Raw genomic sequence first — 12,086 nt, forward strand, 5'->3', positions numbered from 1 at the left:
AAAGTTTGGGCACCCTGCAGAGTTAATATCTTGTACTGCCCCCTTTGCCAAGCTGAGACCTGCCAGTGTCATGGATTGTTCTCAATCATCGTCTGGGAAGACCAGGTGATGTCAATCTCAAAGGTTTTAAATGCCCAGACTCATCTGACCTTGCCCCAACAATCAGCACCATGGGTTCTTCTAAGCAGTTGTCTAGAAAACTGAAACTGAAAATAGTTGACGCTCACAAAGCTGGAGAAGGCTATAAGAAGATAGCAAAGCGTTTTCAGATGTCAATATCCTCTGTTGTAATGTAATTAAGAAATGGCAGTCATCAGGAACAGTGGAAGTTAAAGCAAGATCTGGAAGACCAAGAAAAATATCAGACAGAACAGCTCGCAGGATTGTGAGAAAAACAATTCATAACCCACGTTTGACTGCACGATCCCTCCAGAAAGATCTGGCAGACACTGGAGTTGTGGTCACTATTCCACTATAAAGAGATACTTGTACAAATATGGTCTTCATGGAAGAGTCATCAGAAGAAAACCTCTTCTACGTCCTCACCACAAAAATCATTGTTTGAACTTTGCAAATGAACATATAGACAAGCCTGATGCATTTTGGAAACAAGTTCTGTGGACCGATGAGGTTAAAATTGAACTTTTTGGCCGGAATGAGCAAAGGTACGTTTGGAGAAGAAGGGGCACAGAATTTAATGAAAAGAACCTCTGTCCAACTGTTAAGCATGGGGTTGGATCAATCATGCTTTGGGGTTGTGTTGCAGCCAGTGGCACAGGGAACATCTCACGAGTAGAAGGAAAAATGGATTCAATAAAATTTCAGCAAATTTTGGATGGTAACTTGATGCCATCTGTGAAAAAGCTGAAGTTAAAGAGAGGATGGCTTCTACAAATGGATAATGATCCTCAACACACCTCGAAATCCAGGGGGGATTACATCAAGAGGCGTAAACTGAAGGTTTTGCCATGGCCTTCACAATCTCCTGACCTCAACATCATTGAAAATCTATGGATAGACCTTAAAAGAGCCGTGCGTGACAGACAGCCCAGAAATCTCAAAGAACTGGAAGACTTTTGTAAGGAAGAATGGGCAAAGATACCTCAAACAAGAACTGAAAGACTCTTGGCTGGCTACAAAAAGCGTTTACAAGCTGTGATACTTGCCAAAGGGGGCAGTACAAGATATTAACTCTGCAGGGTGCCCAAAGTTTTGCAGACGCCATTTTTTTGTTTTCTGTTATTTTGAAAGTGTAAATGATGGAAATAAAATCTAACTTTTGTTGACATATTATAAGAATGTCTAATCTGTAATTTGATGCCTTTTGGAGATTTTTCCATCTTTCCTTGGCTTCTTTATGCACATTAATACCAATTTTTAGCTGGGGTGCCCAAACTTTCCATCCCCACTGTAGCTCTTCATCCTAAGACCATTGAACGTGTCAGTTGCCCAGCATGACCCAAATATGACCCGTGAATGTTGTTTGGAAGGCCCAGTGTAAATATTCCCAATCTGAGCATTGCTGGTCTCTTCCCTTGGTGTCAATGGATCTTCCTGCTTCGAGGAAAGCTCTTCCTTGCACCCAATACTCTACAACTGAGTTTGTTTTCGTTCCTTCTGGCGTTAACTTCCTTCTCACTGTGACCAGAATAGAACCCTTCCTGAAATTGTCTTTCCCAGATTTGTCCTATTTTCAGACTTTATTTGGAATTATATCATTTTTAAACAAAAAAAGTTAGAATATAACCACACCTAACATATCTACATTCATCGTAGTGTCCCGAAGCTTGCTTGCAGGTGGTACCGGTACCCTACTATACTAATATACCCTACTATACTAATATACCCTACTATACTAATATACCCTACTATACTGATATACCCTACTATACTAATATACCCTACTATACTATACCCTACTATACTAATATACCCTACTATACATGTCTACTATACTAATATACCCTACTATACTATACCCTACTATACTAATATACCCTACTATACTAATATACCCTACTATACTAATATACCCTACTATACTAATATACCCTACTATACTAATATACCCTACTATACTAATATACCCTACTATACTAATATACCCTACTATACTGATATACCCTACTATACATGTCTACTATACTAATATACCCTACTATACTAATATACCCTACTATACTAATATACCCTACTATACTAATATACCCTACTATACTATACCCTACTATACTAATATACCCTACTATACTAATATACCCTACTATACATGTCTACTATACTAATATACCCTACTATACTAATATACCCTACTATACTAATATACCCTACTATACATGTCTACTATACTAATATACCCTGCTATACACGTCTACTATACCCTACTATACTAATATACCCTACTATACTAATATACCCTACTATACATGTCTACTATACTAATATACCCTACTATACTAATATACCCTACTATACCAGTCTACTATATCCCACTATACCAGTCTACTATACTACTATATCCTACTATACCAGTCTACTATACTACTATATCCTACTATACCAGTCTACTATACTATTATATCCCACTATACCAGTCTACTATACTACTATACCAGTCTTCTGTACTACTGCAGTGAAGGAAATGCGTTTTTGCTCCCCTGGTGATTTTCAATGTTTGCCCACTCATAAAGAAATGATCAGTTTAAAAATCGAATGTTCGGTGTAACCCTGAGAGACAGAATACAACAACAAATTCAGCAGAAATGCGTCTAACAAATGATGACGGATCTGCATGTTCATGAGGGAAAGAAGGATTTGATCCCCTTCACAAAACATGACTTAGTACTTGGTGGCAAATCCCTTGTTGGCAATCACAGAGGTCAGACATTTCCTGGAGTTGGCCCCCAGGTTCGCACACATCTCAGGAGGGATTTTGGCTCTCTCCTCTTGGCAGATCCTCTCCAAGTCATTAAGGTTTGGTGGCTGACGTTTGGCAACTCGAACTTTCAGCTCCTCCACAGATTTTCAATTGGATGAAGGTCTGGAGACTGGCTAGGCCACTCCAGGACCTTAATGTGCTTCTTGAGCCGCTCCTTTGTTGCCTTGGCCGTGTGTTTTGGGTCATTGTCATGCTGGAACACCCATCCACCACCCATTTTCAATGCCCTGGCTGAGGGAAGAAGGTTCTCACCCAAGATTTGAGGGTACATTGCCCAGTCCATCATCCCTTTGATGCGGTGCAGTTGTCCTGTCCCCTTAGCAGAAAAACACCCCCGAAGCAGAATGTTTCCACCACCATGTTTCACAGTTGGGATGGTGTTCTTGGGGTCATAGATCCTCACGTGTAGTTCTGGGATGATTCCTCACTGTTCTCATGATCATTGACATTCCACGAGGTGAGATCTTGCATGATGCACCAGACCTAGGGAGACTGACACTTGTTTTGTGTTTCTTCCATTTGTGAATGATTGCACCAACTGTTGTCACCTTCTCACCAAGCTGCTTGGCCATAGTTTGGTAGCCCAGTCCAGCCTTGTGTAGGTCTACCATCTTGTCCCTGACATCCTTGGACAGCTCTTTGGTCTTTGCCATGGTGGAGAGTTTGGAATCTGATGGTTTGATGGCTCCTGTGGACAGGTGTCTTTTATACAGGTAACACAATGAGATTAGCAGCACTCCCTTTAAGAGACTGCTTCTAATCTCAGCTTGTTACCTGTATGAAAGACACCTGGGAGCCAGAAATCCTGCTGAATGATAGGGGATCAAATCCTTCTTTCCCTCATGAACATGCAGATCAGTCATCATTTGTTAGACGCATTTCTGCTGAATTTGTTGCTGTATTCTGTCTCTCAGTGTTACACCGAACATTCCATTGTTAGACCGATCATTTCTGTGTGAGGGGCGAACATTCCATTGTTAGACCGATCATTTCTGTGTGAGGGGCGAACATTCACTATCAGCAGGGGAGCAAATACGCATTTCCTTCACTGTTTATCCTACTATACCCGTCTGCTATACTACTGTATCCTTCTATACTCTTTCCTTGTCTCTCTCCTTCTTGTCTTCCTTCTTTCCCTCTTTCTTTCCCTTCTTTCTTTATTTCTTTCCTTCCCTCCTTCTATACGTCTCTCTTTCTGTCTTCAGTTTCCTTTCTTTCTTTCTTTCTTTCTTTCTTTCTTTCTTTCTTTCTTTCTTTCCTTTCTTTCTTTCCTTCTTTCCTTCTTTCCTTCTTTCCTTCTTTCCTTCTTTCCTTCTTTCCTTCTTTCCTTCTTTCTTTCCTTCTTTCCTTCTTTCCTTCTTTCCTTCTTTCCTTCTTTCTTTCCTTCTTTCCTTCTTTCCTTCTTTCCTTCTTTCCTTCTTTCTTTCCTTCTTTCCTTCTTTCCTTCTTTCTTTCCTTCTTTCCTTCTTTCCTTCTTTCCTTCTTTCTTTCCTTCTTTCTTTCCTTCTTTCTTTCCTTCTTTCTTTCCTTCTTTCTTTCCTTCTTTCCTTCTTTCCTTCTTTCTTTCCTTCTTTCCTTCTTTCTTTCTTTCCTTCTTTCTTTCCTTCTTTCTTTCCTTCTTTCCTTCTTTCCTTCTTTCTTTCCTTCTTTCCTTCTTTCCTTCTTTCCTTCTTTCTTTCCTTCTTTCTTTCCTTCTTTCTTTCCTTCTTTCTTTCCTTCTTTCTTTCCTTCTTTCCTTCTTTCCTTCCTTCTTTCCTTCTTTCCTTCTTTCCTTCTTTCTTTCCTTCTTTCCTTCTTTCCTTCTTTCCTTCTTTCTTTCCTTCTTTCCTTCTTTCCTTCTTTCCTTCTTTCCTTCTTTCCTTCTTTCTTTCCTTCTTTCCTTCTTTCCTTCTTTCCTTCTTTCCTTCTTTCCTTCTTTCCTTCTTTCCTTCTTTCCTTCTTTCCTTCTTTCCTTCTTTCCTTCTTTCCTTCTTTCCTTCCTTCCCTTCTTTCCTTCTTTCCTTCTTTCCTTCTTTCCTTCCTTCCCTTCTTTCCTTCTTTCCTTCTTTCCTTCCTTCCCTTCTTTCCTTCTTTCCTTCTTTCCTTCCTTCCCTTCTTTCCTTCCTTCCCTTCTTTCCTTCTTTCCTTCTTTCCTTCTTTCCTTCCTTCCCTTCTTTCCTTCTTTCCTTCCTTCCCTTCTTCTTTCTTTCTGTCTTTCCACCTTCTATACGTCTCTCTCTCTCTCTCTCTCTCTCTCTCTCTCTCTCTTTCTGTCTACTGTTTCCCTCCTTTCTTTCTTTCTTTCTTTCTTTCTTTCTTGGAGCCGCTGGAATTAACGGGCACTTCTGTCCTTACTTCAGTGATAAACCATATATATATCGGATTCCCAGCACACCTTGTGGGAAGTGTTATAACAGGTAAAACTTTGCAAATAGACTGCAAATTAACTTGGAAAATAGCAGTTAAATGCACCAAATGCACAAACCTTCTAGAATTGGCACAATCACATCAATAAACACAATATTCATGTATATACATATATACAGGTGTAGCTATAGATCAGAATTACCCCCCCCCCTGCTACTACAGCAGCAATATGTTCCCAGCTAAACTGACGTCTCTTCTCTTTAGGCTTAGCCCCAAATTCTCTTGTATACTGAGGGAGTCTATGTGTTGCACAGACCTGTATTAGTGAGTCGGTGGAGCGCTCTTAAGGGCTGACATGTCACTGGTTAGAATTAAAGCTGAACTCTGGGATAATAATTCCGATGGGTCGGGTTTCTTCTTCTGGAATCTCGGTGATCTTTGTGTATTTCTTCCAGATCTGTGCAGGAATCCAGTGTCAGACTTCCTGGAATAAAGACCGCTAGCTGCTGCTCTCTCTCCTTGTGCAGGGGGATTGGTCTGGTCTCCACCCCCACCTGTAGTTTTCTGCAGGCAGCCTGTAGTGGGTGGAGCTTGCTGGTCCCGCCCACATCTTTGCTCTATGAAGATAAAGCCACTGTCACTTGTACTCTATGATATCTGGATTTCCAAAGGCATTTGCTGCAGTCAGCGTGGATTTACAGTTTATTCTTTGTGGCAATTGAGGAATATATTTTAAATGAACGTTTTTGTGCCCAGGGGTCAGATTTACAGAAAAAAAATTGTGCCACGGGTCTTCTACTGAGGTCCCCAGGTCTTCTACTAAGTGCCTGGAGTCTTCTACTGAGTCCCAAAGGTCTTCTACTGATTGCCACAGGTCTTCTACTGAGTGCCCTGGGTCGTCTACTGAGTGCTCCGGGTCTTCTACTGAATGTCTTGGATCTTCTACTGAGTGCCTGGAGTCTTCTACTGAGTGCCCTGGATCTTCTGCTGTGGACTCCGGGTTTTCTGCTGAGTGCCCCGGGTCTTCTGCTGAGTGCCCTGGGTCTTCTACTGAGTGCCCTGGGTCTTCTACTGAGTGCCCTGGGTCTTCTACTGAGTGCCCTGGGTCTTCTGCTGAGTGCCCTGGGTCTTTTACTGAGTGCCACAGGTCTATACTGAGTGCCCTTGGTCTTCTACTGAGTGCCCCGGGTCTTCTGCTGAGTGCCCTGGGTCTTCTACTGAGTGCCACAGGTCTTCTACTGAGTGCCCTGGGTCTTCTGCTGAGTGCCCTGGGTCTTTTACTGAGTGCCACAGGTCTATACTGAGTGCCCTTGGTCTTCTGCTGAGTGCTCTGGGTCTTCTGCTGAGTGCCCTGGGTCTTCTACTGAGAGCTCTGGGTCTTCTGCTGAGTGCCCTGGGTCTTCTACTGAGACCTCTGGGTCTTCTGCTGAGTGCCCTGGGTCTTCTACTAAGAGCTCTGGGTCTTCTACTGAATGTCTTGGATCTTCTATTGAGTGTCTGGAGTCCTCTACTGAGTGCCACAGGTCTTCTACCGAGTGCCCCGGGTCTTCTGCTGAGAGCTCCGGGTCTTCTTCTACTGAATGTCTTGGATCTTCTACTGAGTGCCCTGGGTCTTCTACTGAGTTAAACTGCCCTATGAACAGTAGAAATCTGACATTGAAATATTACATTTCACATTAAAAAACAGCCTTTGGCATGTGATAATCCTCATATACACTCTCAAGGCTGATAAGGAATTCTGACCTTTGGCGCACTCTGGAACAAATAGGCTTAATGGACGTCATGGTAACATTTATCGCTGATGTCGGTATTTTGTTTTTAATGTCTCTCACACCTCGGCATTTCGTTAGCATTGAAATCGTTTTTCTTTAAATTCTGTTCAGGATCAACAGCCAGCCCGGCTCCCCTAACTCCCTTCAGGGAGTGCGATTTCCAGCTCTGCATGTGCATGTGACTATGACTAGTTCTGAATGACCAGCGCCAGAAAATTATACTCTGTAAGCTGGTGACATAAACAGGCACAAGAGTTCAAGAATTACCACATACAGTCAGCCCAAGAACTGATAATGCCATTGGGAGATGGAGCCACTATGAAGTCACAAATTCCATTCCGCTGACTCATTACATGTTTTATAGATGTTGTCAAACGCATTGCTAGAACTTGGCACCAAAGGCACGTGCCCCAGGTCTTCTGCTGAGTGCTCTGGGTCTTCCACTGAGTGTCCCAGGTCTTTTGCCGAGTGCCCCAGGTCTTCTGCTGAGTGGCACAGATTTTCTATTGAGCACCCAGAGTTTTCTGTTGAGTTCCCCGGGTCTTCTACTGAGTGCCTTAGGTCTTCTACTGAGTGCCTTAGGTCTTCTACTGAGTGCCGCAGGTCTTCTACTGAGTGCCCCGGGTCTTCTACTGAGTGCTCTGGGTCTTCTACTGAATGCCTTGGATCTTTTGCTGAATGCCCAGAGTTTTCTAATGAGTTCCCCGGGTCTTCTACTGGATGCCACAGGTCTTCTACTGAGTGCCCCGGTACTTCTACTAAGTGCCCCGGTACTTCTACTAAGTGCCACAGGTCTTCTACTGAGTGCCACAGGTCTTCTACTGAGTGCCACAGGTCTTCTACTGAGTGCCACAGGTCTTCTACTGAGTACCCTGGGTCTTCAATTGAGTGCCCTGGGTCTTCTGCTGAGTGCCCTGGGTCTTCTACTGAGTGCCCTGGTTCTTCAACTGAGTGCCCTGGGTATTCTACTGAATGCCTTGGATCTTCAATTGAGTGCCCTGGGTTGAAGAATTCTCCCATTTAACATCAGTACCACCTGGGGCAACCCGTGCCCTTTCGCTCTGAAACTTGATCTGCTGACCCAGGACTTTGGCAAGTACTTTAACCCTCTAACTTCTCTCTGCTATCCCTTTGCTGTGCTGTTGTTCTCTATATATTTATATATATATTGGTTACATCTTTTTTCTGTAAATATTTATATATATATATTGGTTACATCTTTTTTCTGTAAATATTTTTATTGCACCCGTTTGACCTTTTAGTAATAAATCTTTCCTTCTGAAAGTGTTACACTGTTTCTATAGCTCTTTATTGTAATTTACGAATTCCTGCCTCTAAAAGAGCGCTACTGTGTTTGTTTAACCCTCTGTATAACCGGCCTGCGGTGACCGTGTTATACAGACGATTATCTCAACCATTATAGTGTTATAGCTGATATCGCCGAGTTTCCTCTTTCTCTGTACAAAAAGGAGGTGGTGGCAGTGTGAAGGGTTAATTGCGTTAATAACCTGACCCAGTAACAAGCACATTCAGGCTGCCGGTACATCGATTGTGGTCCAGTTAGCTGGAAAATTGTTGTGCAGGGTACAGCTGGGTGTGGCATTGGCATGCACGTGACATCGCGGTTTTAGATTGGCTAGTCCTTCGGTCACGAGTTTTATTAGAAGGGCTGGGGTCTGACGCCGCGTTCGTCACATATTGGGTCTGGGTCTATATATATTATATATATATAAATGTGTTTTTAAAATGTGTTTACAAATATATGTAAAAATATATGTTAAAATTACTTTTTTATATGTTAAAAAAAATCTGAAGAATATATTTAAAAAACATATATTTTGTAATAAAAACGCATTTCAACATGCAGTGTATATATATATATATGTATATAATTTTTTATTTTTTTTTAAATATTTAAAAAAAATATTCTTCCCAACTATATTGACATATATTTGAAATACTACAATTTTTGCCGTATTCAATATATTTCAAAATATATTTCAATATACATATATATATATATATATATATTTATATATATATATAATTATTATATTATTATATAATTATACAGAATTTATGGCGCCAACAGTCTGCGCAGCGCTGTACAATATAAGGGGGGCGGTACAATTACAACACATTTCAGTACAGAAGGAATAGGACGGCCCGGCTCGTGGAGCTTACAATCTAAATGAAGGGAGAGGGGATACAAAAGGTGATCGCTGCGGGGGATGATCTGGTGGAGGAGATTCAATTCCAGTATATTTATATATTTTGAAATATATTGAATACGGCCAACATTTTAGCATTTCAAATATATGTCAATATATTTGGGAAGAATATTTTAAAAAAATATTTCTAATACATTTTTCTTCCATGTGGGAATGTAACTTCTTAAACTTTTTGGTTGCATTGAGGTCTCTGGTCCGCTCTTCTCTTCGTCCAGCATTAGTTCTTCTACTACAGACATGTGCAGTCCAAAGCCTTGATTGTTTCGGTATCAGAGTCTGTACTGTCCCACAATCAGCCATCAAATTCAGTCCTGACCTGGAAAATAACAGACACAGCCTGAAGGTTCCGATCCGATTGGTAGTTGTGGAATAATTGCAAACACTTTCATAAGATCGTTGTTTTTCATCTTGAAGGCCTCAGCTTTTCTAGAATATGATATTGTCCCTCAAGCTTGGTCTCCTGACACCTTCTTCTCCTTCCTCCCCTCCAGCGCTTTGATCTTGTCCAACATCCTCCTGTCCGCCAATGGAGAATGGGAATGCAGCGTGTCCACGGAGTACGGCAACGTCAGCAAAAAGGTGGAGCTGGTCGTTCTGGAGACTTCGGCTTCCTACTGTCCATCCGACAGGGTGACCAACAACAGAGGGGACTTCAGGTAGGTGTTCCGTTCATTGTCATTGAAAGCGCAAAACATAAATTCTGGGCGCCCATAGAATCTCTAACCCCTTCTAGTCCGGACACTTTCCCCCCCTTCTAGTCCGGACACTTTCCCCCCCTTCCAGTCTGGACACTTTCCCCCCCTTCCAGTCAGGACACTTTCCCCCCCTTCCAGTCCGGACACTTTCCCCCCCTTCCAGTCTGGACACTTTCCCCCCCTTCCAGTCAGGACACTTTCCCCCCCTTCCAGTCCGGACACTTTCCTCCCCTTCCTGTCCGGACACTTTCCCCCCCTCCCTGTCCGGACACTTTCCCCCCCTTCTTGTCCGGACACTTTCCCCCCCTTCCAGTCCGGACGCTTTCACCCCCTTCCAGTCCGGACACTTTCCCCCCCTTCCAGTCCGGACACTTTCACCCCCTTCCAGTCCGGACACTTTCCCCCCCTTCCAGTCCGGACGCTTCCCCCCCCTTCCAGTCCGGACACTTTCCCCCCCTTCCAGTCCGGACACTTTCCCCCCTTTCAGTCCGGACACTTTCCCCCCCCCCCCTTCCAGTCCGGACACTTCCCCCCCCCCTTCCAGTCCGGACACTTTCACCCCCTTCCAGTCCAGACACTTTCCCCCCCTCCCTGTCCAGGCCAATTTTCAGCTTTCAGCTCTATCACACTTTGAATGACAATTGCGCGGTCATGCAACACTGTACCCATATGAATTTTTCTAGCATTTTTTTTGAGACAGATAAAACTTTATTTTGGTGGTATTTATTCACCGCTGGGATTTTTATTTTTTTTGCTATGTAAGTGAAAAAGTCCAAAAATGTTGAAAAAAAGTGTTTTTCTTATAAAATTTTGCAAATAAATAATATTTCATCATAAATCTTGGTCAAAATTTATTCTGTTATCTTTTTAGTAAAAAACAAAAAAAAAAAAAACAAATTAGTTTATAACCAAAAATTATAATTTGTAAACATTTTTTTTACATTTTTATTATTTTTTTTATATTATTATTTGTTTTGTTTTTTTTTTACATACTGTCACCCTAGCAGTACACTATCACCATGTACTACTTGTGGGGGGTGATGAAGATTTTTTTTTTTTTACACTGATTGCTTTTACACCCATAAAGGCTGTAAAAGCAATCATTTCTCCTCTCTGGCTGCATTCCGGCAGCCACTGAGAAATACTGTGTGAGCTGTGATTGGTGACAGCTATCACATGGTACAAGGCTGTTGTGAATGGCCTTGTACCATGTGATCTCTGTGATCGTTCACAGATTTCACATGTAGTAAGCAATGATATCAGAAGTGACATCTTGCTTACTACTCTGCATGTGATCACTGATTGGCCAATCAGTGATTACATGATCAGGACCTCGCATCCGGAGGACACAGCGGGCACCGGATCGCGCGCACAAGCAGGGGGTGGGGAGGCTGTTTATATACATGGGCCGGACGGGAAGTGGTTAATTGTTCAACTGGTGACAGCAGGAAAAGCAAAGGACAGCCAACACAATTCAGGGGCCACAAAAGGGGGGGGGGGTTGTGGCCCCTGAATTGTGTTGGCTGTCCTTTGCTTTTCTTGCTGTCACCAGTTGAACCATTAAAGATTCCTTGGATTCGAGATTTCCATCTTCTGCAGTTGAAATGAATCCGAAATCACAAAACAAAATTTTGTCTGAAATTCGAATCAAATTCAAAAACGAAATTATATTTGAAAACAAATTCGAAATATAAAAATATTGCTGATTTCCTTCAAAAACTATGTATCAGTGTTAGCATGTACCCATCTTCCAAAATTTAAATTTAGAAAAGAATAGAATAAAACACAGTAGAGTACAATAAACAGAATAGAATAAAATAGAAAATAAAAACACATAATAGAAAATAAAGGAATAGAATAGAAAAGAATAGAATAGAATATACCTATCTTTCAAAATTTTAATTTAAAAAAAGAATAGACTAAAACACAATAGAGTACAATAAAACAGAATAAATAGAAAAAAAGAACAGAATAGAAAATAAAGGAATAGAATAGAAAAGAATAGAATATACCCATCTTCCAAAATTTAAATTTAGAAAAGAATAGAATAAAACAGAATATAATACAATAAAACAGAATAGAATAAAATAGAAAATAAAAGAAC

General features: G+C 41.6%; 1 protein-coding gene across 1 annotated transcript in view; it reads left to right on the forward strand.

The window, feature by feature from the left end:
- ADGRA2 (adhesion G protein-coupled receptor A2) overlaps nt 1-12,086 on the forward strand; it is a 311,196-nt gene that overhangs the window by 254,768 nt on the left and 44,342 nt on the right. The window contains exon 8 of the mRNA XM_089666521.1: nt 9,779-9,943. Within this exon, the coding sequence (XP_089522647.1) occupies nt 9,779-9,943 (165 nt within the window). The remainder of the gene's footprint in view (nt 1-9,778; nt 9,944-12,086) is intronic.

This window comes from Staurois parvus, unplaced genomic scaffold, assembly GCF_062004578.1.
Source record: "Staurois parvus isolate SC_StPar_1 unplaced genomic scaffold, SC_StPar_1.0 ptg002751l, whole genome shotgun sequence".
Lineage (NCBI taxonomy): Eukaryota > Metazoa > Chordata > Amphibia > Anura > Ranidae > Staurois > Staurois parvus.